The 24420-nt window shown below is 54.2% G+C and overlaps 1 protein-coding gene across 7 annotated transcripts in view; it reads right to left on the bottom strand.

The window, feature by feature from the left end:
- Window positions 1–4833: 4833 nt before the first annotated feature.
- The window catches only part of PRR5L (proline rich 5 like), a 69030-nt gene continuing 49443 nt past the window's right edge, over window positions 4834–24420 (bottom strand). For all 7 annotated transcript variants that reach the window (XM_037040522.1, XM_037040525.1, XM_037040523.1 and 4 more), the window contains 4 exons: window positions 20626–20717; window positions 17571–17711; window positions 13290–13416; window positions 4834–7559 (listed from right to left, as the gene is read on the bottom strand). In XM_037040522.1, the coding sequence (XP_036896417.1) occupies window positions 7165–7559; window positions 13290–13416; window positions 17571–17711; window positions 20626–20717 (755 nt within the window). In that variant the 3' untranslated portion in view covers window positions 4834–7164. The remainder of the gene's footprint in view (window positions 7560–13289; window positions 13417–17570; window positions 17712–20625; window positions 20718–24420) is intronic.

Genomic DNA, 24420 nt, shown 5'->3' with positions numbered 1-24420 from the left:
GCAAGAATGGTAGGGGAAATATAGAATCTAAAGAACTTGAGCATGTGGTTATAAACTAAGGGGGGGAGAATGGTGTGGGAGGGAGTGTGCGGGTGGAGGGGAATGAAGGGGGGAATAGAACAACTGTAATGGTATAATAAAATATATATATTTTTAAAAATGGCGAAGTGGAGACACAGAGGAATCCTGAAAGTGGTAACGACAGGGAGCAACTGCCACCCTTAGATGTGGGGAAACAAAAAGGTGAGCTGGTGGTGAATGAAGTTCAGGGGGTGGAGGAGTGTCCCTGAGAGCAAGAACTCAGGCTTCTGAAGAGGGGCCGGGCCAGCCACGGGAGATGCTGACGCTCGTTCTGGGACTGTGAAAAGCTGCAGACAGAACCACCTGTTGCTACCGGAGCCACTCATCCCTGCCAGGCAACGCTGACCGAGGCGTCTTCTCACTCCACCAGCCTCCCTCTAGCGCCCCCGACTGGCAGAGCTCACAGGGACCAGCTAACAAAGCAGGAATGTAGCCTGCAACCTCCCATTCCAGCATCCCAAAATACGGGGAAATGCCTGAAGCTGAGAGACAGTAGCTTAACTGTCCACACACACAGGAAGATTAGGCTTCAGTATAGAAAGATGTAAGAGGAACAAAACTACAGGACTGGAATTTTTTTCAGTGAGAAAGGAATCTGTGTGTTGTTGGTGTTTAAAAGACAAGTGATACTTCAGGCAATAAGGCCCATTCGGGAGACAGTCGTGAGCCTCCACTTCCAAATGTGGAGTTCGGTAACTAGTTCAGACTTGCGGTTTTGTTTACGGCGACATCTAAGTTTCAGGAGCAAATAAGAACATTTAAAGTTTGCCTTATTTGTGAGTTGAATTTATTACTTCCTATAAGAATTTAGGATTTGGGAAGATTTTGCATGTTGTCAGAAAAACCGAAGCACTTAAAAAAGAAATATGCCTGGCTGGTGTAGCTCAGTGGATTGAGCGCGGCCTGTGAACCACACGATCATGGTTCGATTCCCAGTCAGGGCACATGCCTGGGTTGCAGGCCAGTTCCCAGCAGGGGACGCATAAGAGGAAACCATACACTGATATTTCTCTCCCTCTCTCCTTCTCTTCCCATCTAAAGATAAGTAAATAAAATCTTAAAAAAAAAGAAATATGTTCAATTTAGAAATGCATTCAAGAAATATGTTCAATTTAGTGTTTTGAAGTGCTGAGCTGAGCTAGTAAATAGGCCCAGGTACTAGTCAAAGCCTCCACCAATGATATTGCAAAAATCAGCTCGACTTATAAGATAATAAAATTCATAAGCCAAACTTAAAAACCTAAAGTTTTTTAACTTTGTCTTAAATTGAATATTAATTCTAAAGATTACTAATTATATTATTTGTTAAGCGATTATTTAACATATTAAAATATAATGTTTTAAAGCCAAATTTCAACTTATTCACTTGAAAAGAAAAAAAAAACACTGAAATCTTTTCCATATAAGAAACCTGCCGTATAGTGTCGGGCCCTAAAGATGGCGGATGCATCTATCAAGAAGATTGCACCAGAAGGGCTTGGCTGAGGCAGCCCCAAACAGGATACTGCAGCCGAGCCAGGTAGCCCCCACCCTTGGGGGCATCCCTGGATCACGAGTACTAACTACCAATCAAGATGCTGATCACGCGCCCACCCACCAACCGCCGCCAAGAGCATGCAGTGAGCATGCACAGGACAACTTATCAGGACCACCTCCCCTTTTCCCCTGCCCCCTATATAACAGCCCCGCCTAAAATAAAATTTGCAGCTTGATCAGAATCCTTTGTCTTGCTGCCTTTCTCCGCACCTCTTGTTCCCATCCCTATTCATCCGTTTCAGGTAGACTCGGGACCCCAGTTGACTGTCCCGCGGGACGGAACAGTATAGGACACCAGAGTGCCCCCGCCCCACTCCCTGCACCATGAGATTTTCTAGAAGTGGCTGGAGAAAAACAGAGAGGCAGCCTGGTTCCTCTCTTACCCCAGCTCACCTTAGAGCCCTGGCCTAATTTGTCCTGCTTCCTTATTCTCTATCAAGCCAGGATACCTCACAGAAGAGCAAGGAGGACCACCAGATGTGGGTGGCAGAACCTGGGCTTGAGTCCCAGTTCCACCACCTGAAGAACCCATGCCTCAGTTCCCCAACCCGTGAAATGGGGGTGATGCCTGCCTCACAGGGTTGTTGTGAGGATTGTGCCCATAGTGCTTGGTACACCAGGGCGGCAGAAGGTGAGTCTCCCCCGTGCTGGATCCTGAGTGAAGGGGGGAATTAGGGTCACAATCAGGCCTTGGACACTTCCTTTTTTTTTTACTTATTGACAGAGAGAAAGAGGGGAGGTATTACCTTGTTGTTCCACTTATTTATGCATTCATTGGTTGCTTCTTATACATGCGCTGACCGCCCTGACAAGGATCAAACCCCCAAGCTTGGCATATCTGGGCAATGCTCTAACCAACTGAGCTAGCCCGCCAGGGCTTCCTAGTCCTTCTCGGTAGGAGGGTTCCTTCAAAGAGATGGCCCTGCTGCAGACCACAGAGCCCCGGCTCCCTCCTTCCCTCAGGCACATGTTCTAGCCCCAGAGGAATATCTTAGACAGAAAGGAGACAGGCCCAGGAGCAAAGCAGGCCCTGTGGACCCCGGGTGGCTCTCTGCAGGGACATGGCAGCCACTGGCTGGAGCAAGAAGGACTCAGACCCGGGCTCACCTGCGCTCACAGGGTCAACTGTCTGCACAGCCTCAGCTGGAACATGCTCAGAGAGCAGCATGGGGAAGGTCCCTGCCTGAGGAGAGAGGAAAGGGGGTGAAGGTCCTCTCTGTAAATACCCGGGAGGGAAGGCGTGAAGGTCAGAGTTATCACTTTCCCACTAATTCATTCCACACACGACTTCAAACTGTTCTGCTAGGCCAGGTCCTGCAAACAGAAACCCTACATACCCTTGCCTTTCTGGGACAGCGCCTGAGAATGTGTAGAGATAGAAGGGACTCTTTGCACCCAGAGAGGGAGGGAGTGAAGGCAGAAGGCAGTTTTCCAAGACAGTGAGCAGTCAGGGTGGCATAGGAGGCTAGAAAGGCAGGTGGGTGTCAGCTCGGAAAGCACCTTGAAGTTAAGCTCAGGTGTGTAGATTTTATTGGAAGCCAGGGAGAAGTCTTAAGCAGGGGCTGCATTTTAGGAAAAAATCAGCTGGAGATGTCCACAGGGAGAGATGAAGTCTGCAGGCAAATTGGTACCAAGTCGGAGGGGTCCAAATGGGGCAATGAGGGCCTGACAGGCATATGAGATGAATAAGAGAGATTTGAGCGAGGGTCTCAAGACTCACAGTCATTGTGGGAGTCCAGGCCCTGGTGGGTGGAGGCGGGGCTCCAAGGCCTCTGGGCCAGGCAAGCTAGTCTGCCCTGGGCTCTGAGACCAGCCCGCCCCCCACCCACCGCCGAATGCAACCTCATTCCCCTGGGGTCCCTAGCACACTGTGTGGCTGGCCTTTCTACTGCCAGGAGCAATGTCAGCACAGGGCACAGCACAGGCAGTGCCCACAGAAACTGAGGTGAAGATCATCCTGAATTATCCAGATGGGCCCGATGGAAACACAAGGCTCCTGAGAGGTGGAAGAGGGAGGTAGAATAGAACGTGGGTTGGTGTGATGGATGTAAGAGGGATTCAATCCGCTGTTGCTAGCTTCACAGATGGGGAGAAGGGCCGGGAGCCAGGGAACACAGAGGCCTCTGGAGGCTGGCAAAGGCGAGGGAGTGGATTCTCCTTTAGAGCCCCCAGAAGGGAGTACAGCCGTGCCCACACCCCAATCTCAGCCCAGTGCGCCGCCCCAGGTCAGACTTGCGGCCGTAACATAATAAATGTGTTGTTGTGAGCTACTAATTTGTTATGGCAGTAACAGAAAATGAAAGCAGACTCTAAGGCTGGCTCCATATTCCTCAGGTGGCAGCTCAAGGTCAGAGAGACCTTTACAAGACACCCCACCTGAGGTCACCCTCTAGTCACTGCGTTTTGCCACGTTATTTCATCTGGTATTGTCCGTTACCTGAAATTCCTGTGTTGGCTTGACTGCTAGCCCCTCATTAGATGGTAAGCTCCAAACCACGAGGCACCTTGGTCACGCCCATCCCTGCATCCCCGGCCCAAGAAAGTGCCTACAGACAGGCAGCTCCGCAAACCCGTGATGGGTAGACGAGGGGATGGGTGAGTGAAGACAGGGGCGCACCAATGACATGAAATCTACGGAGCCAGATTGCTCCGCGGCCACTTGCCGTAGTCACAGCTGCTGAAGACTCAACAAAAGTACACACACACCCTTCCACGTCCTCCAGGACCTCCAACCAGTTCAGGTCACACCTCTTGAGATGCTTGTGCCAAACCTCCAGAGTCCTCAGCCTTAGCTGCTGCGGCCACCCTAGGACAACTTACGCCAAGAGTGAAGTGCACATTCTTTCCACCCAACAGAACCGCAGGGGAATCCGAGACAGTCCATGAGTAAATAAGTGTCACCTCTAGCTCAGACAGTCCGGGAAGAGACCGAGCCTGTGTGAGAAGAGGTGTTGCCTTCTCAGACTTTGTTCTGTGTTTTCCAAGCACTGCAGACAGGCCTTTTCTCCGGGAAATGACTTGCCAATCCAAACAAGGATGCAAACAAAACCCAGGGAGACTGGCTGGCGTGAGGCTGCCGTTTCATCCTGGGGAGGAGAGGCAGCAGAAAGGGGGACGTGGGAGCGGGAAAAGTGGGGACAGGGAGCGTGAGGACAGGGTGCGCAATGGGCCGCTGCGCTCGCAAATTCCATCAAGGCACCACACGTGGGCACAGGGTAGGTGACGCGTACGAAGTGACGTTTATTGAATCTGTGTTGGAAACAGACACCACGAAAGGGTTTGGGTTTGTGAGCTCACTGAGAGTTTAGGGTCGTGATGGCTTCCTGTCATCAAACCTCACCCACAGAGACGTCCTAGCTGAAACCCCGACAATGAGTCTTCATCTCATAGAAGGGAGAATCAGTGGGAAAATGCCCGTGAACACGAACACAATTTTTGTATGCACAGTCTGAACTGTTTATTGTGCAAACCTCAGGCATGTATATCCAGGTGAAGCTGTGAACCAGCTAACAGTCACCAGCAAAATTAAGTCCGCTGGGTCTGGCCCAGCACTCCCCGCCTAAACCTAAGAGCTCACACATCTGACCGAGTGACTGCCGTCTTCATCGGGGTCATGTGCTGTACGGGAAAGGCATTTAAAAGCACGTGTATTGCTAATGTTGTAAACTAAAAAAAATAAAACCCAAACCCAAGCATCATTAATTACTTTGCCTGGATCGATAAATACCAGTCCCCAGTGCTTAGTGTACCACAGGACAGAAGCCATCAGTTAAATAAATTGTCAGGTTGTTACCTAGTGATGTTCCATTTGCTAATGCGTGTTAGTCAATCCGTGGACTTTATCTAACACATACGCCAAGATTTTATGTAGTTGTTCGAAATTCTCTGAACCTCTCCCTTCCATCACTCTCGTAGAAGGATGAACGTAAACCAACTCATTAGATACAATGTCCCAACCACAAGCCATCAAAAGCACAACTCTGGTCCTGTTTCAGATCTCCTCCCAGAAGGGAGAGGCCGTCAAAGCCTCGGGAGCCGCCGTGACTGTCCTCTGCCCTTGAAGCCACCTCCCCCCCTCCGCCCACCAGTGGAAGCCAAGCTGACTCACGTCTCTAGATTTTATTCACAAAGCTTCCAAGCCTAACAGGGTACCTAGAGGGGACCAGAAGGGTCCCGGGAAGCCTCCTCTTTCTTCTGGAGCTGTCCTGAGTGGGGCCCACAGGTGAATTCAAAGAGAACAGAGGTCCGAGGCGGACAGCAAGCCCAGACCTGGGGAAGCAGGGTGCGGAGGCAGCGCGACACCAAAGCCGACTGCCCCAGCCGCATTTGGAGACCTCCCATGTCAGAGATTCCCAGCGCATCCCGGTTCTTCTTTAATGCCAGGGAATGCACATCTTCTCCGCCTCCCTCCACTGGAAAGCACTGCGCCATTCCATCTGCTGCAACCCTCTGCCCACAAGGCAAGCTGTCTCCCCACCTCACTGCAGCTTCTCCTATAAACCACGACACTCGCACGCACAGGCCATTCTGGATCCGAATCCAGCTGCTAGAGTTCTCGGCCTCTGCCCACCACGGACCACTTTCACCCCCGAACCCGTCTCCTTTCCCTGGAGGGCTTGCTTATTTCTCAGCTTGAAGAAACACCCCATCAGAAAGGAGCAGCGAAACGTCCTATGTGCAAATATTTGCAAAGAATTGTTTTTGAGACGACGCACACTTTAAAAATTCAAGTCAAATCCAGGAACACACTAGTCGGTCCGCATCAGCCGGCCCTTCATCCACAACAACCAGAAAATGATCAGTTGCCAAAGTAAAAGAGATGAAGGCGTCGGCTGCTCCACTAGGAAGGTTAGCTCCTTGAGCTTGGGAGGAAGCCTGAGGGGGAAACACAGAGGCTTAATTAAAGCCAGGTTTCCCCTGCCTTCTGGCCCTCCTGGACCTGGGTGTAGGTGAGGACGGACCCCACCACCAGCGGGCAGTTCTTTCCCGGCAATTCTGAAACCGGAACACAGAAGGCACTTTCCCAGAGCCCTGGTAGGTAGGGGCTACCAAAGCTACCTCTCTATCTTCCCTCCCCACCACAAACACAGGGGAGGAGAGGCACTTTTCACCCACCAGCCTCTGCCTCCGCAGACCGGAAGGGGAACTCCGGAAGCCAACACACCCTTGCTGGCTTCAGGTGCCGCTCAGATAACCTCCTGCTATGCCAATGCCAAGGGCCCTGGGATGCGTCGTCGGGACCATTGGACAGTCCAGCATCTGAGGGGGGAAAGCCCAGAGAGGAGGATCCGAGTCAGGCAGGCGAGGCTGGAAGTCAGCAAGTGAGTACTAGGCAGTTGGGTCCGTGTGGCTGCAAAGAGGTGGTCACAGTCACGGAAACGGAGAGGCTTACCACTAGGTTTCCCCTAGGGCACTTAGGCTAGGCCTGTCCCCAGAAAGACAGGGGGCAGCAACTGCCCAGAGGAAGGGCCCCTTGGTGATTCATAGGATGGAACCGTCCTTCTCCTGGTTGCTAGGCAGGAGCTGGGATGTCCTGGAGGTGGGCATTCAGCCAAGGGAAGCACTGTTGGCCTCTGAGTCCTCCTGGCTGCCCCCGGCCACCTCTTCCACCTGGTCGGGGCTGTCGGGGATGTTGGGCTCGCTGGAGCACTGGCGGTGAGGTGCAGAAAAGCTGGGCGGCAGAAGCAGGCACTTGTCCTCGGCACCAGGCTCCTCGCCTAAGCCTGGGTGCATCATGGAGGCCATGGCCAACAGCTGGATGTCCGAGTGGGCGTTGGCCACCGTGTGCCGCCGGACGCTGCCACACTTCTCCAGGTAGGCCTCCCCCTCTTGCTCCGTCAGAGGGGTCAGGACCATCTCATTCAGTGGCCGGCTGATGGTGGCCATTGGGGAGGCGAAGTTCAGGACAGCGACCTTGGACCGGACCCGGGAGTGGCGCCTGGCTGCAAGAGAAAAGCCAGCAAAGGCTGTAATTGAGGAGGAAACAGTGGGGGGGTCAAAATCTCTTAATCGACGAGGAAGAAAGAATAGGCTACAAAATGCCAGGGAGCAACCAAGACGGAAGAATCTACGCCAGCCAGTGGCAGAGGTTTTCTCCGAAGCCACACATTTCTATAACGTCCCCACACTTTTACAATAGCCATGTATTACTTTTATGATCACAAAATCAATACCTATAAAACAGAAGCACCAGAAGAGTTCAAAGAAGCAGAGACCCCATTACAGAACCATCCTTTAAAAATGCCCTTGAGAACAACTCATTTCTCTCTTGCTGCTATTAAACGCAAGCACTTCAGCTTGGCAACTGCAAAACCCGCGTTGCGGCCCCAATTCCCCCACCAGCCTGATTGGAGATGGGGTGAGCATTTCCCACACGCAGGTGCAGGAAGAGGAAAGGGCCAGAAGGAAGGCGGGCCCAGGGCACGGGTAAGTTGAGGGCAGGGGGGACAGACGTATATGGCAGACACAAGCAGCCCCCCCAGGAGAAATGGGAATGCACCTGATGGTGCCCGCAGGACCTCAGCCGGGGAGAATGAGACGGGAAACCTGTCTCAGATGGGCACCTGGGTGTTGTCCACCCCCCTGACATTGACAGTCCAGCAGCCCAAAGTCCTTGGAGGGTTTGGCAGGCTGCAACCTGACAAGAGAGGCCAGTGGGGCTGCGGCTGGGAGCTGGGGCCAGAGTCAGGGTGGGCAGCCTGAGGAGGGGGTCCCCAGGACTCCTGCACACTCCCCCCACCACAAGAAACACTCCGTGAGCTACAAAGTGCAAAACACCTTGCTCGCTGCAGGAGAAATAGAAACATGGATGTGATCCGAGGCTGCCAGAGGGCCTTGAGCCCAGTGCTGAGATGTGTGTGTGGGGGGGCGGGGAGCTGTCTAAAGCACAATCATTAACTGAGTACCTACTATGTGCTGGGTTCTGGATCATGAAAGGATATGCTTCACCCACATAATCTCCTTGAGACCATTTTGGAGAAAAGGCACCTGAGGTTAAGATGCCACATAACTTTACAGTCACAGTCGGTGATGCAACCAGAACTCAAGCCCAGGGCCCACAGTGGAGCTCTGGCCTGTGACCCCTGGGAGGCCCATACACAGACAACTATTCAAATAGGTCAACATGGCCAATGCCAAGGCAGAGGTACTCACAAAAACACCGTGGGGATTCAAAGGAGTCCCACAGAAGGATCATTTCAGATGGGCCTGCTCCTCTCAGAGTGACTAACAGACTGAACCCCGAACGGCCACCCACTCACTCACTGACAGGCCTATGCTGGGGCTTGGGCTACAAGGGGAACCATGTGCACCCTGCCCTCAGTGAGCTCATAGTGTAAGGGGCAGATCGACAAACAACCAGGCCGTGGCTACACAGCATGGCTGGTGCTGGGGTGTGGTCCGGGGTCCAGGAGAGGGAGGGGGAGGCAACACAGTGCCTCATCTGGTATGGTTCCCCAGGGGCCAGGCCACCTCTAGCTGGGGCACATAATGTGGCAGATAGCAGCTCTGCCTGGGTCCTGCCCTAAGGCAGGGCAATTCCTTTCTTCTCTGCACTCAGCCCTTGGCAGCTCAGAGACATTAAGTAACTTACTCCAGGCCACACAGCTGAAGCGCAGCCCTTGTAGTTTCCAAGGCCCAGCTCCGTTTGCAGCTGGCCCCACCTTGCTCCTTACTGCAGCTCCCTGCCTTCCCCATGATGAGTCACCGGAGAGGCCTACAGCCCTTCCTTCTGCTTTCTGGCTGAAATGTTTTGGTTCCCAAGACCGGGTGTGGGCAGAACCCAGACCACAGGGGCCCCAGGGCTGTGTCGAGTCCCCTGGGCAGATATGCTTCCTTGCTGAATTCCCGCCAGACTGCAGATGCAACCCTCAGGCAAGCGCACCAGCTGTGTCCCCAGTGGGGTCAGCCCGCACTGGGCGCCCTTGGGAGGCCTTCAAAGACACCAGGCCTGATGGACAGCTCCCCACACTGCTGCTGTTTGCTTTCTCCCCACTTCTCCACACCAGGGGAGACGCAGTCCTGCCACTCAGAGAAGGAAACCTCCCACCAAGGGACAGATGAAGCTATTGGTATCCCCTGGGGCTTCAGAAAAAGGGTCCCTCCCTCACCATGGTGCCCTTTGAGCAGGGAAGGGACCCACCCCCTCTGCTGGCACCCAACCCGGGGCCGCCTCCTCCTCCTGCCTTTCGCACGGGATGGGGCGAGGGCAGCCTTTCTTCCTTCCTCAGGCACCAGGTTCCCGCCGCCGCCCAGCGCTGGCATTCTCCCCCCTGCACGCTCCTTTCACACCCCTGACAGAAAAAAGCCTGGGTGAGGCGGTCCTCCGGCCCTTTGTTGGGGCCTGAGTTCCCAGGCCTTTGATCTCCATGGCTCACCGGCCTGGCCCCACCGGAGTGGCGGCCACAATGCAGGCACTGTGACCCCTGCACACCAAGTCCATTGTGGGCGACCCTCTCCAGGCCGCTGCACCTGAAAGCCCATGAATGCCTACTTGTCAGGAAGAGAAGTTACAGTATCTGGAAGCAAAGGGCCCTCCCCCTGGGGACACAATGAGGGGTGCGGGGGTGGGGGGTCGGTGTGGGAGGCCAGGGCTTTTGTGCAGGAGAAATGGAGCCCAAGATGTTTGCTGCCCCTGTGAGCAGCTGGGGCAGCGGCTTGGAAAATTCGGGGATTTCTGGAAAGGTAGGATGGGGGCCTGGGTTCTGACAAATTGGCCTATTTAAGGATTCATTACCATCCCTCTCTTCCCCACTGCCGGGGAAAATGACGGCTTTGGAGGGAGACATGCACACACACACATCACTCCACACGGCCTCAGACTCATCTTTTCTCTCTGAAGCAAGCCTTGCGTGTCCAGGGAACGAGGCTTATCCCTCAAGCCCACAGGCCTGGCTGGCAGAGTTTTCCCATGAATCCCGGGATCAAACTCCTAAGGAGCATCAGACCACCTCTCTGGTTCTGGCCACCTTCCCGCTTGTGTGACCCTGGGGATGTGTGTTAATGAGGCAGAGATGGAGGTAACCGTGGTACCCACCCCCTGCCCCACTTCCTGCTGGTCGTGCCAGGATGGAGGGAGTACATGCCAAGCGCCTGGCCCAGCACCTGGAATGAGACAGGTGTTTGCTACACGGTGGCTTTTCAGGTGATTGCCAGCTGCCCTTGACCACTCCCAGCCCGGGCCAGGCCCCAGGGGATGATGGAAGAGTTCTCCTGAGGGTACAGGGGTTTCTCGTGTCCAATGCATCTCCTCAGTCTTCAGGTCAGCAGGTCAGCAGGTCATCTGGACACAGCCATCCCTCGGGCAGGATCAAGGTCACTGTCTCCACTCTACAGAGGGGGAGACAGAGGCCCAGAGAGGCCTCTCAGTCTGGCAGGGGCTGTCTCGGTAAGGAAGGGTACCGCTGTGGCCGTCTTAGAGTTGCCACACCCAGGGGTTTGAGGGCAGGTGTCCGGTCTCAGACAGCTCTTGGGCTGGGGTTGAGAGGGAAGACGCACCTCCTGGGGTGAGGGGGTGAGGTGGGACTCGTGGGAAAGTGCAGATAGTTTGGGGGTTCAGAAGCCTGGCTCCAATAGCCAAGTGACCCCGATCCTTCATTTCCTCTGAAATGGGAACAGCGGTGCCCACTCGGTAGCACAGTGCCCAGCCCGCCCAGCACAGGGCCCAGGACGCTGCCTGTGCCCGGGGCCGCCCTTGCCACCAGGCAAAGTGCAGCTCCGAAGCTCTTTCAGTTCCTCAAATGCGGCAACCGCTGCCCCCACCCCAGCGCCCTCCCGGGGATCCTGCCCTTGGCCTCAGGGACAGTCTGCCTTTCCTAGCCGTTCAGCTAACTCATATGCATCCTGTAGGTCCCATCAGAGATATCTCTTCCCCATCACTTCCCCCAGGGAGCCCTCCCTGATTTCCTGTCTAGGTAAAGACCCCCTGCCATGGGGCCCCTGGCCCTGTACTTCCCCACACAGAGCACTTGTGCCCTGATGAGTCATCATCTGTTGTTTGTGGCTTTCCTCACTGGACTGAGCACGCAGAGGGTGGGGCCGGGTCAGTTTTGTTCACGGAGGCACCTGCAGCACCTTACAAGGTGCCCGGAACAGGGCCTTAGTGTGCGTTTTCTGAATTAATAATGAAAAACAAACCAATACAGGGTCATTTCCTTCCTCCCTATCCCTATACTCAGACAACACCTTAGAAGGCAAGGATTGGCCTTGGCATGAGAATAAAACCTTAGGCCCTTGCTCGATAATCTGACAAAGTACGTATTACCAGTTTCGCTGGAGAACTGAAGACACCCCTTTTAGAGTCCTCACTGAACAAACTCCCGCATCTACCCTTGGTCCTGGCTCTAGGCCCAGCGACGATGGATGGAATCCCTGCCAGGGCCCCCCAAACCCTGCTGGCGTCCTGCCATCTGCCTGGGTCCTCCTGCCCCACTCAAGGTGACCAGTGGGCTGAGCCCGAGCGGGAAGCTGGTCTCCAGGGAGGGCACAGCAACATGGCAACCAGTCACAGCAAGGAGGGCAGGCTTCCACTCAGGCTGGTTCCAGCTCCCGTGTGGAATGAGGGAGAGAGGGAGGGAGGGAGGGAGCGGGCTGGGGCCAGCACCCTCCGATCTGCGGTGGCTGTGGTTAAGCTGATGTCTCCAGAGAAACATGATGGGGCTGTGAAGACTGCAGCCAGCCCCGCCTCTCTCTGTAGCGGAGAGGCCCGGGAAGGGGCGGGCGCCTCGCCGGGGCTGCGCCTCTCCTTTTGGCTTTGAAGTTCAGCTCCAGCTCCATTCCAGCAAGGAGAGGGGGCCAAAGGTTCTAAATTCGGGGAATCTCTTTCCATCTCTGCACCTATGTGGGTGCTGGTCACCCTGGCCTCAGGGTACAGATGCTATCCATCTAACGTACATTTTTGAGTGCCTACTGTATACCAGACATGCCAGTTACTGGAGACAGAATAGCTGACAAAACATCCTGACGTCTGGGGAGCCTTTGTTTCAGAGGGTAACTGAGAACTGTCTTTTATGATGAGCCCTGTCACAGAGCCACTTTCCCACCCAGACTGAGGTTTCACTGAGATGAAAAGCTACCCCGACCCATCTCTAGCCTGCCCCCCCCCCCCCCCCGGGGTGGCTAGCGCAGGGCCTGACACTCAGGAAGGCTAACTTTCTGGGCCCCACGACAGTCCCTGGCAGGACTGGTCTCCAAATCCGGGAGCCCCCTTCCTTCCTTGGGGTGAAGGCCCGGCGGCACCTCCAGAAACACAGTGGGGAGCAGCAGCTGCATCTCCTCGGGCCTCATGGGCCGGAGCTGGCTTCCCATTTCCAGCTGCTTTCAAAGGCAACGGCCACGGGGGGTGTTTTCACTCGAGTGGGAGTGGTGGCGTATCGCCCAGTTTCTGGTATCAGGTACAGGAAAAATTAACGCGGCAGGCACGAGAAAAAGATCACAGCTACTGAGCAGAGAGGCGGACCAGACAAGCACCGCCACCCAGGCACAGACTGAGTCCCGGGGGAGGAGGGTACCCAGACACGGGCCAGCCGGAAAGCAGGAGGGGGTCAACAGGCACACTTCCGCATGGGCCTGCCCCCGAAGCAAACGTCTTGGCCCATGATCGGGGCCCAGTACAATGTAGCCGGCGATGGTGCGATCATCAAGGCTCCCAGCAGCTTGAGAGCTGTGCCCCTTACCCAGCGTGTACGTGGGGCCCGAGACGCTGCGGTCCTCACTGATGCCCAGGAAAGGAGAAACCACTTGCTTCACCAGCTCCTCCAGCTGCAAGTAACCCTCACTTGGGCCTGTGGGCTCATGAACACTCTGGAAACAAACACCCAAGAGAGGCAAATGTCAGTCAAAGTCGCCACGGCTGGCTGGCCCTCCTCTTACGTTCAAGCATGACTGCAATGCAGGAAACTGAGGCCTGACGCCCAAGGCACTTGTCATGGGTCACTGTGACCAGAACTGTGTACGGTGGGTGCCATGGTGCCTCTCGCACAGGTCTCACCAATGCAGTGGGGTCAGGGCGGTCCCCACCCCAGCTCCAAGGTTGGGGCATGGTCCCAGCCATGGTACCCCAGCCTCACTGTCACAGTAACTGCGCCACACTCAGCAGGCAGGCACGTGATATGTGTCCAAGCACAGAGGCTTCCCAACAACCCGAGGACAGTGACCCTCTCCTCTCCATTCCACACCCAAGGTAATTCAGGCCCAGAGGGTTTAAGCAAGTTGCCCAGGAAAACACAGCTGGTAACTGGCAAAAACCCGGGACTGGAACCCAGGCTGTCTGGCTCCACACAGATCTCACTGACTCTTGTTAACAGGCTAGAAAAGAGAGGGGACAGAACATGAAAACGTCCAGAACAGTAGAAGAAAGGGGGAGTCACTGTGGAACAAGATGTAGGTTTAGCACCGAGATGAAGTCAGTTCAGAAGCCCAGCATGACCAGAGGCCTCGGAGCCGAAGCCAGAGCAAACAGCAGCCAAAACAATGGGCACAGCAGTCAGACCCGGAGAGGAGCCAGGAAGTAACCATGGTTTCCTTAAAAGCCAGCAGACTCCTAGGGGACTCCACTGACCACGGGGAAGGACTCCAGGCTACGCTCTCACACTGAGGGCCTGCAGGGGAGCAGAGACAGGGATCCGTGGGCGTTGTCCCCAGCCCAGCAAGCTGCCTGTCGGATTCTCAAAGTGGAATGGGTTTTGCATCCCCCTCCCTTTAAAGTGAGAACCCACCCCTGCACTGGGGTTTTCAGGGATTGCAGGGGGAGGCGGTCGGGCAATAAAGGCGGAGGGGCCAATCCCCCAGGCCACCTCACCAGGTGAGGTGGATGCTTCCAAAGAAGCAGGCTGACTTGGCCCCTTGTTGGCTCCAGGATGGTTGGGGTGGCAGGGGTGGGGGCAGGGGGGCAGCTTTAAAGGCACAGGGTGCCTCCTGGTGATCTCAGGACCGGCCTCCACCTGCCAGGAGGAATCAGAGTCCACGCTGGTCAAAGTCTCCAGTTCAGCCCCTTCCTGGGACAGCCTGAGGACGGGGCCATGCTGCACGTGGCAGAAAACTTTGAGCCCCTTGTGTGTTTTGGAAAGGGAGGGGGTTTGACCAGGGGCATTTTGGAAGCGCACTGGAAAAGGGAGGGAGCAAGGCCTGAGAAATGGCTCTTTGCCCTGTAAGCCGAGTCAGGTAGGGAAAATTGGCCCAGACCTCATGGAGCTGTGGAAGGTGGGGGGCTGGGGAGAGAAGGGGGCCCAAGTTGCCTGCAGCAGGAATAGTCCCCGGGCAGTGCAACATGCAAGTTCCGCTCAGACCAGAAGCTGCTGTCCTTCCTGCTCAGGAAGATGGACCTCGACTGGGAAAAGAACTGCGTGTGTCCCTGTCACCCTCCTAGCCCCAGGCTCTGTAGGTCTGAGTGAGGAAGGGCGTGGGCCTCTAGAACCAGTCCCAGGAGGGTCCCAGGGAAACGATGTCAAAGCTCCACGTTAGAGAGGGACCATCTTAAAAGCTCACAGGCATTCCCAAGTCTCCTGAAAGATGGCAGGGGGTGGGGGAGGCGGGGGTAGCTCAGAAAGGCTGAGTGGAAAGGTAGAAAAAGCAAGGGCTGAGGAATGAGTGACACATTCATCTCTTAAAAATTAAGATGTGACTGTGGACTACTTGGCCACTTCTCTGAACCTCCCCTCATCTGTGAAAAGGGAAAACAGGGACTATTTCCTTGCCTGACTTCCCAGAAATTTGTCACAACCAGAGTTTCTCCACATATACTCCTCCCACCAAGGCTGGAATCCCTGTGTGAGGGTCACCACCAAGAGGACTGAGGTCAGAGATCTGGGTTCATTCCTACTCCAGCTCTTACTACCCAGTGCCCTCATTCACTGAACAGATGTTTAATTAACACCTACTATGAGCCCAAGACTGTGCCTCGTGCTGAAGGCAGAAGACATACAGACCTGCCTTGACCGGAGGGGGCTGGTGGGCCACTAGAAACCCAGCTTTCTGGGTGGAGGGAACTGGGGCACAAAAGTCCCTGAACAACAGGGGAAAGGCCAAGAAGGCCAGTGTAGCCGGACAGCTGAACAGCTGGGAAGCCAGGTTCCAGTGAGGCCGGGGAGGGGAGGGGGCCGGAGGCCAGGGTACAGACTTGGGCTGTTTTTCCGAGATCGCCGTGGATCGCTGAAGCGCTGAAGCTGCCCCGTGGAGAATAAAGTGGGGTGGGGGCCAAGGGGGAAGAAGGATGATTCCCCCAGGATAGCAGACTAACCATTTTTAGGGACTCCATGGGGGACGATGACAGCTTTCTTAGACGGCTGCTGGGTTGCTGGGCACAGGGCCTACAATGTTGGCATTTATTAAGGCCCTCTTGGTCTACTGTTTACAGGTAAGAACCCTTCCCCCAATTCCCCTTCCCCCCAAAAAAAACAAAACAACAAAAGAGGAACCACCTTTCATCCCTAAAACATTACACACGGAAATGAGAGGGTGGAAACCCAACTTTCCCAATCTTCCTCTCCGAACCCCTAGGAACCCATATTCTAGGTTCCTTATTCGGGATCCAAGCTCTGTTTTCTGCTCCTCAGACACGAACCGCACACACACTTGTCCACCCCTCTCCCTCTCCTTCCCCGACATAACAATACTGTGCCTGGCACTCCAGCCAGTTACGCCCACTCTCATCCTATGAGGCAACGCTTCCTTGGCTCTGATTTCAGGAAAGGGGGAGAATGTCCAACTAGAGAACAGGAAGAGAACGGCCAAAGGGGAAGGGAGATATCGGGGCCCCAAGGCCGATGTCCGACCCCTGCTGAGAGGACCACCTGGGACCACAGGCTGCCTGAGGAGGATAGAACTGTTTCCCATGGACGGGCTCAGAGCTGATACTGCAGGATCTGGAATTGGTACAGAGGTGAAGGATGGTTGTCACCTACTTGGGGGGGGAGGGGTGTCCCTAGCCCACAAGCCCTGTTTCTTGAGAAGTATGCACTCCCATCCACAGGTCTGGGATCGCTGAGGTCATGTTTATACTCCTCGATCCCACTCAAGGTCATAGCTGGCTGTGCCGCGGGGAGTTCCATAGCCCAAGCTGGAGCAATCAACGTCTTTCCCCGAGTGTCCGTGGTTCTGAAACTTACCACCTTGCCAAGGGACCTCAGGCAAGTACGTAAACTCCCTGAGTTTCACTATCCTCACCTGTAAAATGGGACCACAACAGTGCCCACCTCACCATGTGGTCATTTGGGTTATTTGATTTGGAGAACAACACGTTTAACAAAGTCTTTGGCCCCTGCCTGGCAGGAAGCGGCAAATGTGAGCTCATCTTCCTACTGTTGATTTAGAATTGGGACAAAGGGATGCTAGACAGCCATCTGGGGTTGTCTCTTGATGGAAACACAGGAGCTATAAGATGTCACGTTCCATCAGGTGCGAACCAAAGCATGGAATGCAATTCTGCAGAGAGAAAGGCCGAGTCCAAGAGAGGCCAGGCAATGCCAGGCAACGCCAGGCAAGGCCCCGCAAGGCCAGGAGAGGAAGCATCAGAGAACCAAGGTGGGCCAGACAGAAGTGGAGACTGGTAAGTGGAGAAAGACAGGCTCTGTGGCTTGACCATGGTCTCCCTCTGGTTGCAGTCCTTTGGGAAGCTCATCTGCCCCAGGAACCTTCCAGGGAGTCCTGGTCTGGCTTGAGCTAGAATGCAGGAGGTTCTTGTCATTGTTCCTAACCTGTGACTCCCTGACAGAGGAGAGGAGAGAAGGGTGTCCGCTGTTTGAGTGACAGGGCGTTGCTGCTCCCTCCCCACTGGGGTCCCAGCACAGCGCCAGGGACCTTGAAGATGCTCAGTGACCTTGAAGATGCCCAGTGACAAAGGAACATAAGCGACTAAAGGACACTACACGAAGCTAAAGTACTCTGGGCACTTGGTTCCTTCCCCTAGTCCCTTCTTTTCTTCTTTGAGCCTTGGGGGCGCGTCTTCTCCGGGGCCTCACCTGCAGGATGAGCAACATCTGGACAATGGACGAGGGCAGCTGGGACTGGGCCAACAGCAGCAGGTCGCCCAGCTTCACCTTGAGCAGGACCAGGTCTCGGAAGCCCAGGAGGGAGATCTGGCGGATGGTCAGCTCCTGGCCCTGGAGGAGAGAAGAGGCAGTGTCAGGAGGGGAGAGCTCACGGGACTCGCCATCAACCACGTGGGGTGTAGAGCACCCAGGATGGGAGAGGACAGGGGGTCTGCAAGGCCTGGTGTGGGGGCTGCACTGCCAAAAAATCAGAGACTTGGCCCCCACTCTTCAAAATGAGAGCTCTGACTCAGCCCACCTCAGTAATGCAAAGATAATACATAGAAGGGGGGCCATGCCTGTCACGGGGACCACGAGGGCTCAGAAAGGAGGAGAAGAGCGCACAATGGGGGAAACAAGAGAAAGGCCATCACCTCCTCCTCACATCCAAGGCTGCTTCCTCCACTTTATCTGTTAAATGTTTAAGCACCAGTCACATGCCAGGCAAAGGAGGAAAATGGGAGACCTGTCAGACTCTTATATACGCGCAAGTAACTCAGGAAGAAAAGTGACTGGGAAAGTAGGAGAAAGGGGCTTGTTCAACCACGTGGGGTCGGCACAGAGAGAATCCCAGGACTGACACTTCCTGTGCTCTGTCTGTGGGCTAGGCACAGCTCGAAACAGTCTTCAGGTAAATAATACATTTGATGCCCACGACCACCCTTTGAGAGAGGTGCTATCACAAAACCCACTTCACAGGTGAAAAATCCTAGAGCCCAGAGTGACAGTCCTTTGCCCCACGTAGCGCTAGATCTCGAACATGAACTACTTGATTTTGGAGCTCCTGAAGTCTACCCAGACAGAAAGGGGGGGAAAGGACCCACTTCCAAGGCTCTCCTTTGCGCATATATACACAGAACATACAAAAGATCGATTGCTCTTGGTAGAGACAAAAACCTCATTCGAGACTACCCTACCGAATGGGACATAGGTTCCCACCCTTCAAGGCTCCCAAGGTTTAAGTTCTGCATTTCCTGTAACACCTTAGGAAGGTTTGCAGAAACACAGGCAACAGTGCTTGGCCATCTCTGCACCCCCTACCCTGCAGCCCCAAGAGGCGCACACAGCACCACCCACTCCCTACAGGCTCAGCTCAACCCCTGCTTCCAGACCGTCTTCCCTGACAGCGGTCCACACCCCCCGCCATCTTTTCCAAGGTCCTACAGTTTCCATTTTTCGCACCGCATTCCAGCACTCGGCACTGACTACTCATCCCGTAGGAATCTGTGCCCTCACTTAACCTCCAGGAGCCCTTTTATTTTACAAGCCAGAAAAACGCAGGCAAAGTTCTGCAGCCTCGCACAGGGCAGGCACTCAGAACCACACTTGTCCGACGAGGGACCTGTGAGATCCAAGGATCTGGCTGGACTCACAGACACCTCTGGGGGTGCGACTGAGAGTAGTGAGGACCCCTAAGGCAGGGGTTCTGAAAGTAGGGTGTCTGGACCAGTCACAGCATCACTGGGGAAATCAGGGGGAGATGGACAGGGGCTACGCCAGTTGTTGCCAGATCTCACCATTTCCCCAGAGAAGGAGGGCAGCAGCGGGCTCTGCCCTGCACAACTGGGGTCCTGCCTGGGCCAGAGCCTAAGAGGGCCCTTGGCCCTTGGTGATGGTCCCAGGACCATGCCCACCCAGACCCCACACTCCCCGTCCTAAACCCGCCTGGGTGCCTGCACCCGGGAATTCCATACCCAGCTGGTCCTACCAGAGACCCAGGACTACAAACTCCCTTCAAGGGGGTTGCCAGATAAAACACAAGCTGTCCGGTTAAATTTGGACAGCGTTTTAGCATATGTCTCAAACATCACATTATTCGTGTTTGTCTGAAATCCAAATTTAACTCAGCATCCTGTGTTTTCATTTGCTAAATCTGTCGACCCCCGCCCCCCCGCCCCACNCCCCCCCCCCCCCCCCCCCCCCCCCCGCCAGCACTGTCTTCTTGAGACCCGCTGCTGGCCGAGGAGTGACTACTGCAGGGAAGGGAGAAGCTTGCGGGCCCAGGGGGCTGGCCTAGCCATGTACATGCTACCCATCCTCTCATGGGGACGCCGGACAGAGTGAGGGTGAGGGCCAGGTCCTGAATGGGAAATGGACGCTGTAGGCATAGCCCCCCAATGTTTAAATATTTGAGAAAGAGTTCAAAGAACCCCAAGTTCCTTTAAAGCGGCATTTGTAGCAAACAAAGAACATGGGTCGTGCCCTCTGGCACCAGGTAGTTCCTGCTCCCACACAACCCACTTAGAGACGAAGCCCTGACCCCTGGGCAGGCGTGGGGCAGTGAGCCCACGGCAGCGCAGGTGCATGGCAGAGACTTCTGTTTTGGAGAGGGTGGTCTCCTGTTCAACCTGCCATAGGGGATGTCCATTCTGACCCGGCACTGACCGGTCCTGCAGGAGGGCAGCAGGGGATCGGATGGTAGAATAAGCTGAGGTCACAGGGTAAGAACATGAGAGGGATGCCTCTCATCTTTTAGTCTAAATTCCTCCCTTTGCAAGACATGGAGGTTTGCTCAGAGAAGAGAAAAGCATTCACCCAAACCCAACCAGACCCCTAGTCCAGTGTCCTTTGGGCTGTATCGTCTTCGGGAACCCCTCATGGAGGGCGAGGAACATCGTTCCTTTCCCACAGTGCGGGAGCAACAGGAAACGTGCTTAACATCGTGCCTCTGAGAAAGGGGGGTGAAAGGGAAAGAAAAGAGGTCTGCTTTCCCCACCTTTTCTCCTTCTGAAAACCACGGGAAGCAAACCACTCCAAGAATATACAGAAAAGCTCCAAACCTCTAAGAGGGTGTCCAAGGCAGATGGACAGCTGCTTCTGCGGGGCCTCCTCTTTCCTTGAGGTTAAATGCTAAATATAGAACCAGAATGCCCTGCAGACTCCCCAAGTCCTTACCCGACTCAGGCCCCAACCTCCTGGCTCTCCCCCATGCACCGGGGGGCTCCAGGTGGCAAAGGTCAAGCTGAGGCCGTTCAGCGAGACTGACCTGGACTGGATAAAATATTGCCTGCAGGGTGGGGAGAGTCTCAGCGAAGAAGTGGTCCCAGACTTCAGCCAGAACCTCAATGCGCTTTTCACCTACATAAGGGCGAGAAGATGGGAGGGGAGAAAGAGAGAAAAGAACTTGTCATTACTTCTGGCCTAGGAGAGGCCAGAAGACAGCTCCATGTCCAATGGAGCAGGGGAGACGGGGCGCAGGGAAGAAATCTCATTACCTCCATTTGGTCTGTTAGGTGTGACTACATTCAACACGGAGTTGGACGCAAAGACTCGACCAAATCTATGCAAATGTGCCTTCTACCCCCAAACCAGAAAAGGGAGCTGAATTTTGAAAATCACATAATAACTGCTAGGATCACAAAAACGGCTACAACATCATCAGTCATTATGCTAAACTACTTATCTATGACATCTCATGAGTAGACTCCATTACCCCATGTACGGGCTCAGAGAGGCCAAGCGTGTGGCTCAAAATCACACAGCCAGAGGCAGAACTGGGATTCCAGACCCCCACTCTCGACCAGCGTGACCTGGGCAGACCACGTGCACAGTTTTACATGGCTTGTTGCTGTTTTAATCACTGGGACACAGACTTCTTATTCTGGACTTGAGCTGTCAACTGAGGGAGGAGGAAAGAGGGCCTGGAAACTGTCACCTCCACCCACTGCTTCGCGGTAACCGAGAGGGCGGCATTTCTGAAGTGGTCACCTGCAAGGCACAGGACCCACACCCTGATCAGGAAGGCTCCCACCCCAAGGATCAGGAAGCCTAAGCCACCCCCAGACTAGATGTGCACAGGTCACCCAATGCCACCCTCGCACAGGAAGGCTGTGCGAGGAACCCCGCGCCTGCAGGAGAGGTGGGTGCCGGCAGAGAGGGGATGCACTGTGGCTGCTGTTCGATGACCTAGATAATAGAGCCGATGGGGCACTGTCATTGCTCGTCTGAGGCAGAGAAACTGGGTCAGCCAAGATTAGACACTGAGAGTCGCAGCTGGCAAAATGCTGCCAGTTCCACTGAAGTGATTTAGGAAGATTCATTTTAACATCTTTCGTCTATTAATTTAATAGACAATAAAAGCGGTGGCTGGGAGAGAAGAGCAAGGGCATGACGAGTAGCTAGCAGGGCCAGAGACGCGCAGATGTGGAAAGGTCGGAGCGAAATGTATTCGGGGGGAAAGGCAAATCCATCACACCTGCTACTCTACCTCACAAAGTGCTAATTACACTTCGCTGGAATCGCTCATTTTCCTTCCCTGTCTTGACGAGAATGGGAGTGAGTGTAGGGGCCCTTTCTGTGCTCACCATTATCTTTCTAGTGCTTAGCCTGGTGCCAGACACATCGCTAAACCAACTTCGAGAAATCTTTGAAAGAATGAATGAACGAATGGCACATAATACGTGTATAGGGGTTTTGGTAAATGCCTGGACTGGTGAGTGGAAGGAGGTTAACCTTTAACCCGAATATGGGACAGGACAGAACCAGACTTAATGGTTAGCTCCAACATTCTCCTCTGCTTAAAGAAAACCTCCATCATGTGAGCAACGTGGCCGGGCAGAGTCTGTTTCCTCCTGTGTCTTCATCCTCCTCTATATCCCCTCAGCCTTTGGGCCCCCATGATGTTGATTTATTTCAGCCCCTCACACTCACCATGTTCCTTCGTGCCACAGGGCCTTTGCATGTGCTAGTCGCTTTGCCCTGACTGTTCTTTCCCTCCTCTTTGCCTAACGTACATCAATCTATCTCTGCAGTTTCAGCTCCAACATCACTGCCATAGGAAAGTGGTCAAATCCCCCTAGTGTGGATGGAATGGTATTCTTAGTACTTGATCTGGCCGCAGTGTTGTATTTGGGGATGATCTGATTTGTATCTCTCTCCACTACCAGGCTGTGAGCTCCACGGGGGCCTATCACCCTGTGATGGTTTCGTTCACCACTGTGTCCCCAGCACCTAGGAAAGCACCTGGTGTAGAGCTGATGACCAACAAATGTTTGAATCAATCTGTCGAGGATCCTCTTTGCCAACGTAGGCTATGCTAGCTCTCTGCAGGGAGGAGTCAGGGAAGTCAAAAGGACCATCTGAAATGTTAGGTCATCCTAAAATCGAGGTGAACCCCATCACCTGGATTAATGGACCTCAAAGGAGAGAAGGCTATTCCAGGTCCTTAGCTGACAGCCCTTACCCCACGCGTTTTCCATAGCGAAGACAAAAAGCGGAGGCCCTCCCGACCTGAAGGAAGGGAAGGGGAATCCTGATGGCTGGTGTTGGTGCCTGTTTACTCCCCTTCACCCCAAGACAGAAAGCTCACTGGCACAGGAGGTGATCCTTCGACCCAGCAGCAGGTGGGCACCTGGGTGTAATTGCTGCCTGCAAACTTCAGAGAGTCATGGAGGTTTTGGAATATGTTCAGAAAAAGAACATCAGACAGACACCGAGTAACAAAGCAGAGTAGCTGTGGGATAGAAAGATTTAAAGGCAGGAGGCGGGGTCATCTGCAGAAACAGTCCACACGTCAAGGACTTACCTCCCTGCAAAGAGGAAGGGGGTTTAGGCAGAAAGGTGACTGTCTTGGAAAACTCTCCTCTAACGTACTATGGGAGTTTAGATCATCAGAGGTATGGAGAATAGGAATGGGAAACTTCTTTAAAGTCGAGATCACCAAAGCAGATGACTGAGAGTCATGTGCCTTACCCCGCAAACGCCCAACACATGGGTGGGACCTGCCTCTGCCGTTCCTGCAGTCGCAAGCCTGGGTGTGCGTACATTAGCAACCAGTGAAGTTCATTCAGCAACAGGATGGATCCTATCAGTCACTTTCCAAACTATATTTTATAGTGAGAGAATCTTGTTATCCAAACAAAACCTTTCCTGGAGTCGCAATACGTAGAATAAAGTAGAGACGTTCTGGCTGAAGATATGATAAACCCTTCAAGGTTCCCCAGCACCCTGAAATCCGGACCCCGGGACTGAGCGCCCCAGAGAGAACACCCTGGCCCAGTGTCCTCTGGCCACTCTGGGGCAGAGACACAGAACCCTGGGTGACCACGGTCTACCTGTCTAGCTCCATTGTTGAGGTTTCACTCTGAATGTATCTGCTGAGTGTCGCTGGGGTGAGAGACAGCCAACTTTCCTTTTGAAGGGCTCTCAGCTCTTTGGTTTTGCTCAGTATCTTTTCATAAAGCTGGTATTTTTCCATATTTACACAAGCATGTAATAACTCCCCAAATGACTTACAGACAAAGAATGTGGCCATGACCATGGTTCTTCTCCCTCTTCCCTAGGCGGCCACCTTCTGCACATGTGACCTAGACTGCCCCCAAAGTGCAGAGGGCCCACTAAGGGCTTGTCAAAGCAAGTCACTTATGAACAAGGCCTGGGGCTAGCAGGCATTTATAAGGGTGAAGAGTCTTCGCATAGACAGATCCACACAGGTTCAGTCAGCTCTCAGATAGAGAGATAAATGTCTCATCTCCGTTCTTCCAAAGGTTTGCTGAGCACTTGCCGCTGCCGGCCACTACAGGTCCAGTGTTGGCTCCTCATTTTTCTCCCACTTCATCCTTCTAGCAAACACTACACTGGACGCCAGTCTCTTTCCCAGAGAATGCGGGAAGGAAGGGGCTGATCTAAGGCCTGCCGTGTCTGGGTCTAGAAGTAAGTGTGACCTACAGGTAAAGGTCTTTAGGCTGGAGTGGGAAAAAAAGAAGGAAGCAGTTTGCGTACCCACCACGGGCTGGGTATGGTGCTGCTTCGGTCATGTACTCTATTCTGCCTCCCATCTCTA

The sequence above is a fragment of the Sturnira hondurensis genome, unplaced genomic scaffold, assembly GCF_014824575.4.
Source record: "Sturnira hondurensis isolate 20B ecotype Veracruz unplaced genomic scaffold, ASM1482457v3 Scaffold0002638, whole genome shotgun sequence".
Taxonomy (NCBI): Eukaryota; Metazoa; Chordata; class Mammalia; order Chiroptera; family Phyllostomidae; genus Sturnira; species Sturnira hondurensis.
This window is presented reverse-complemented; position numbering and strand designations above follow the sequence as displayed.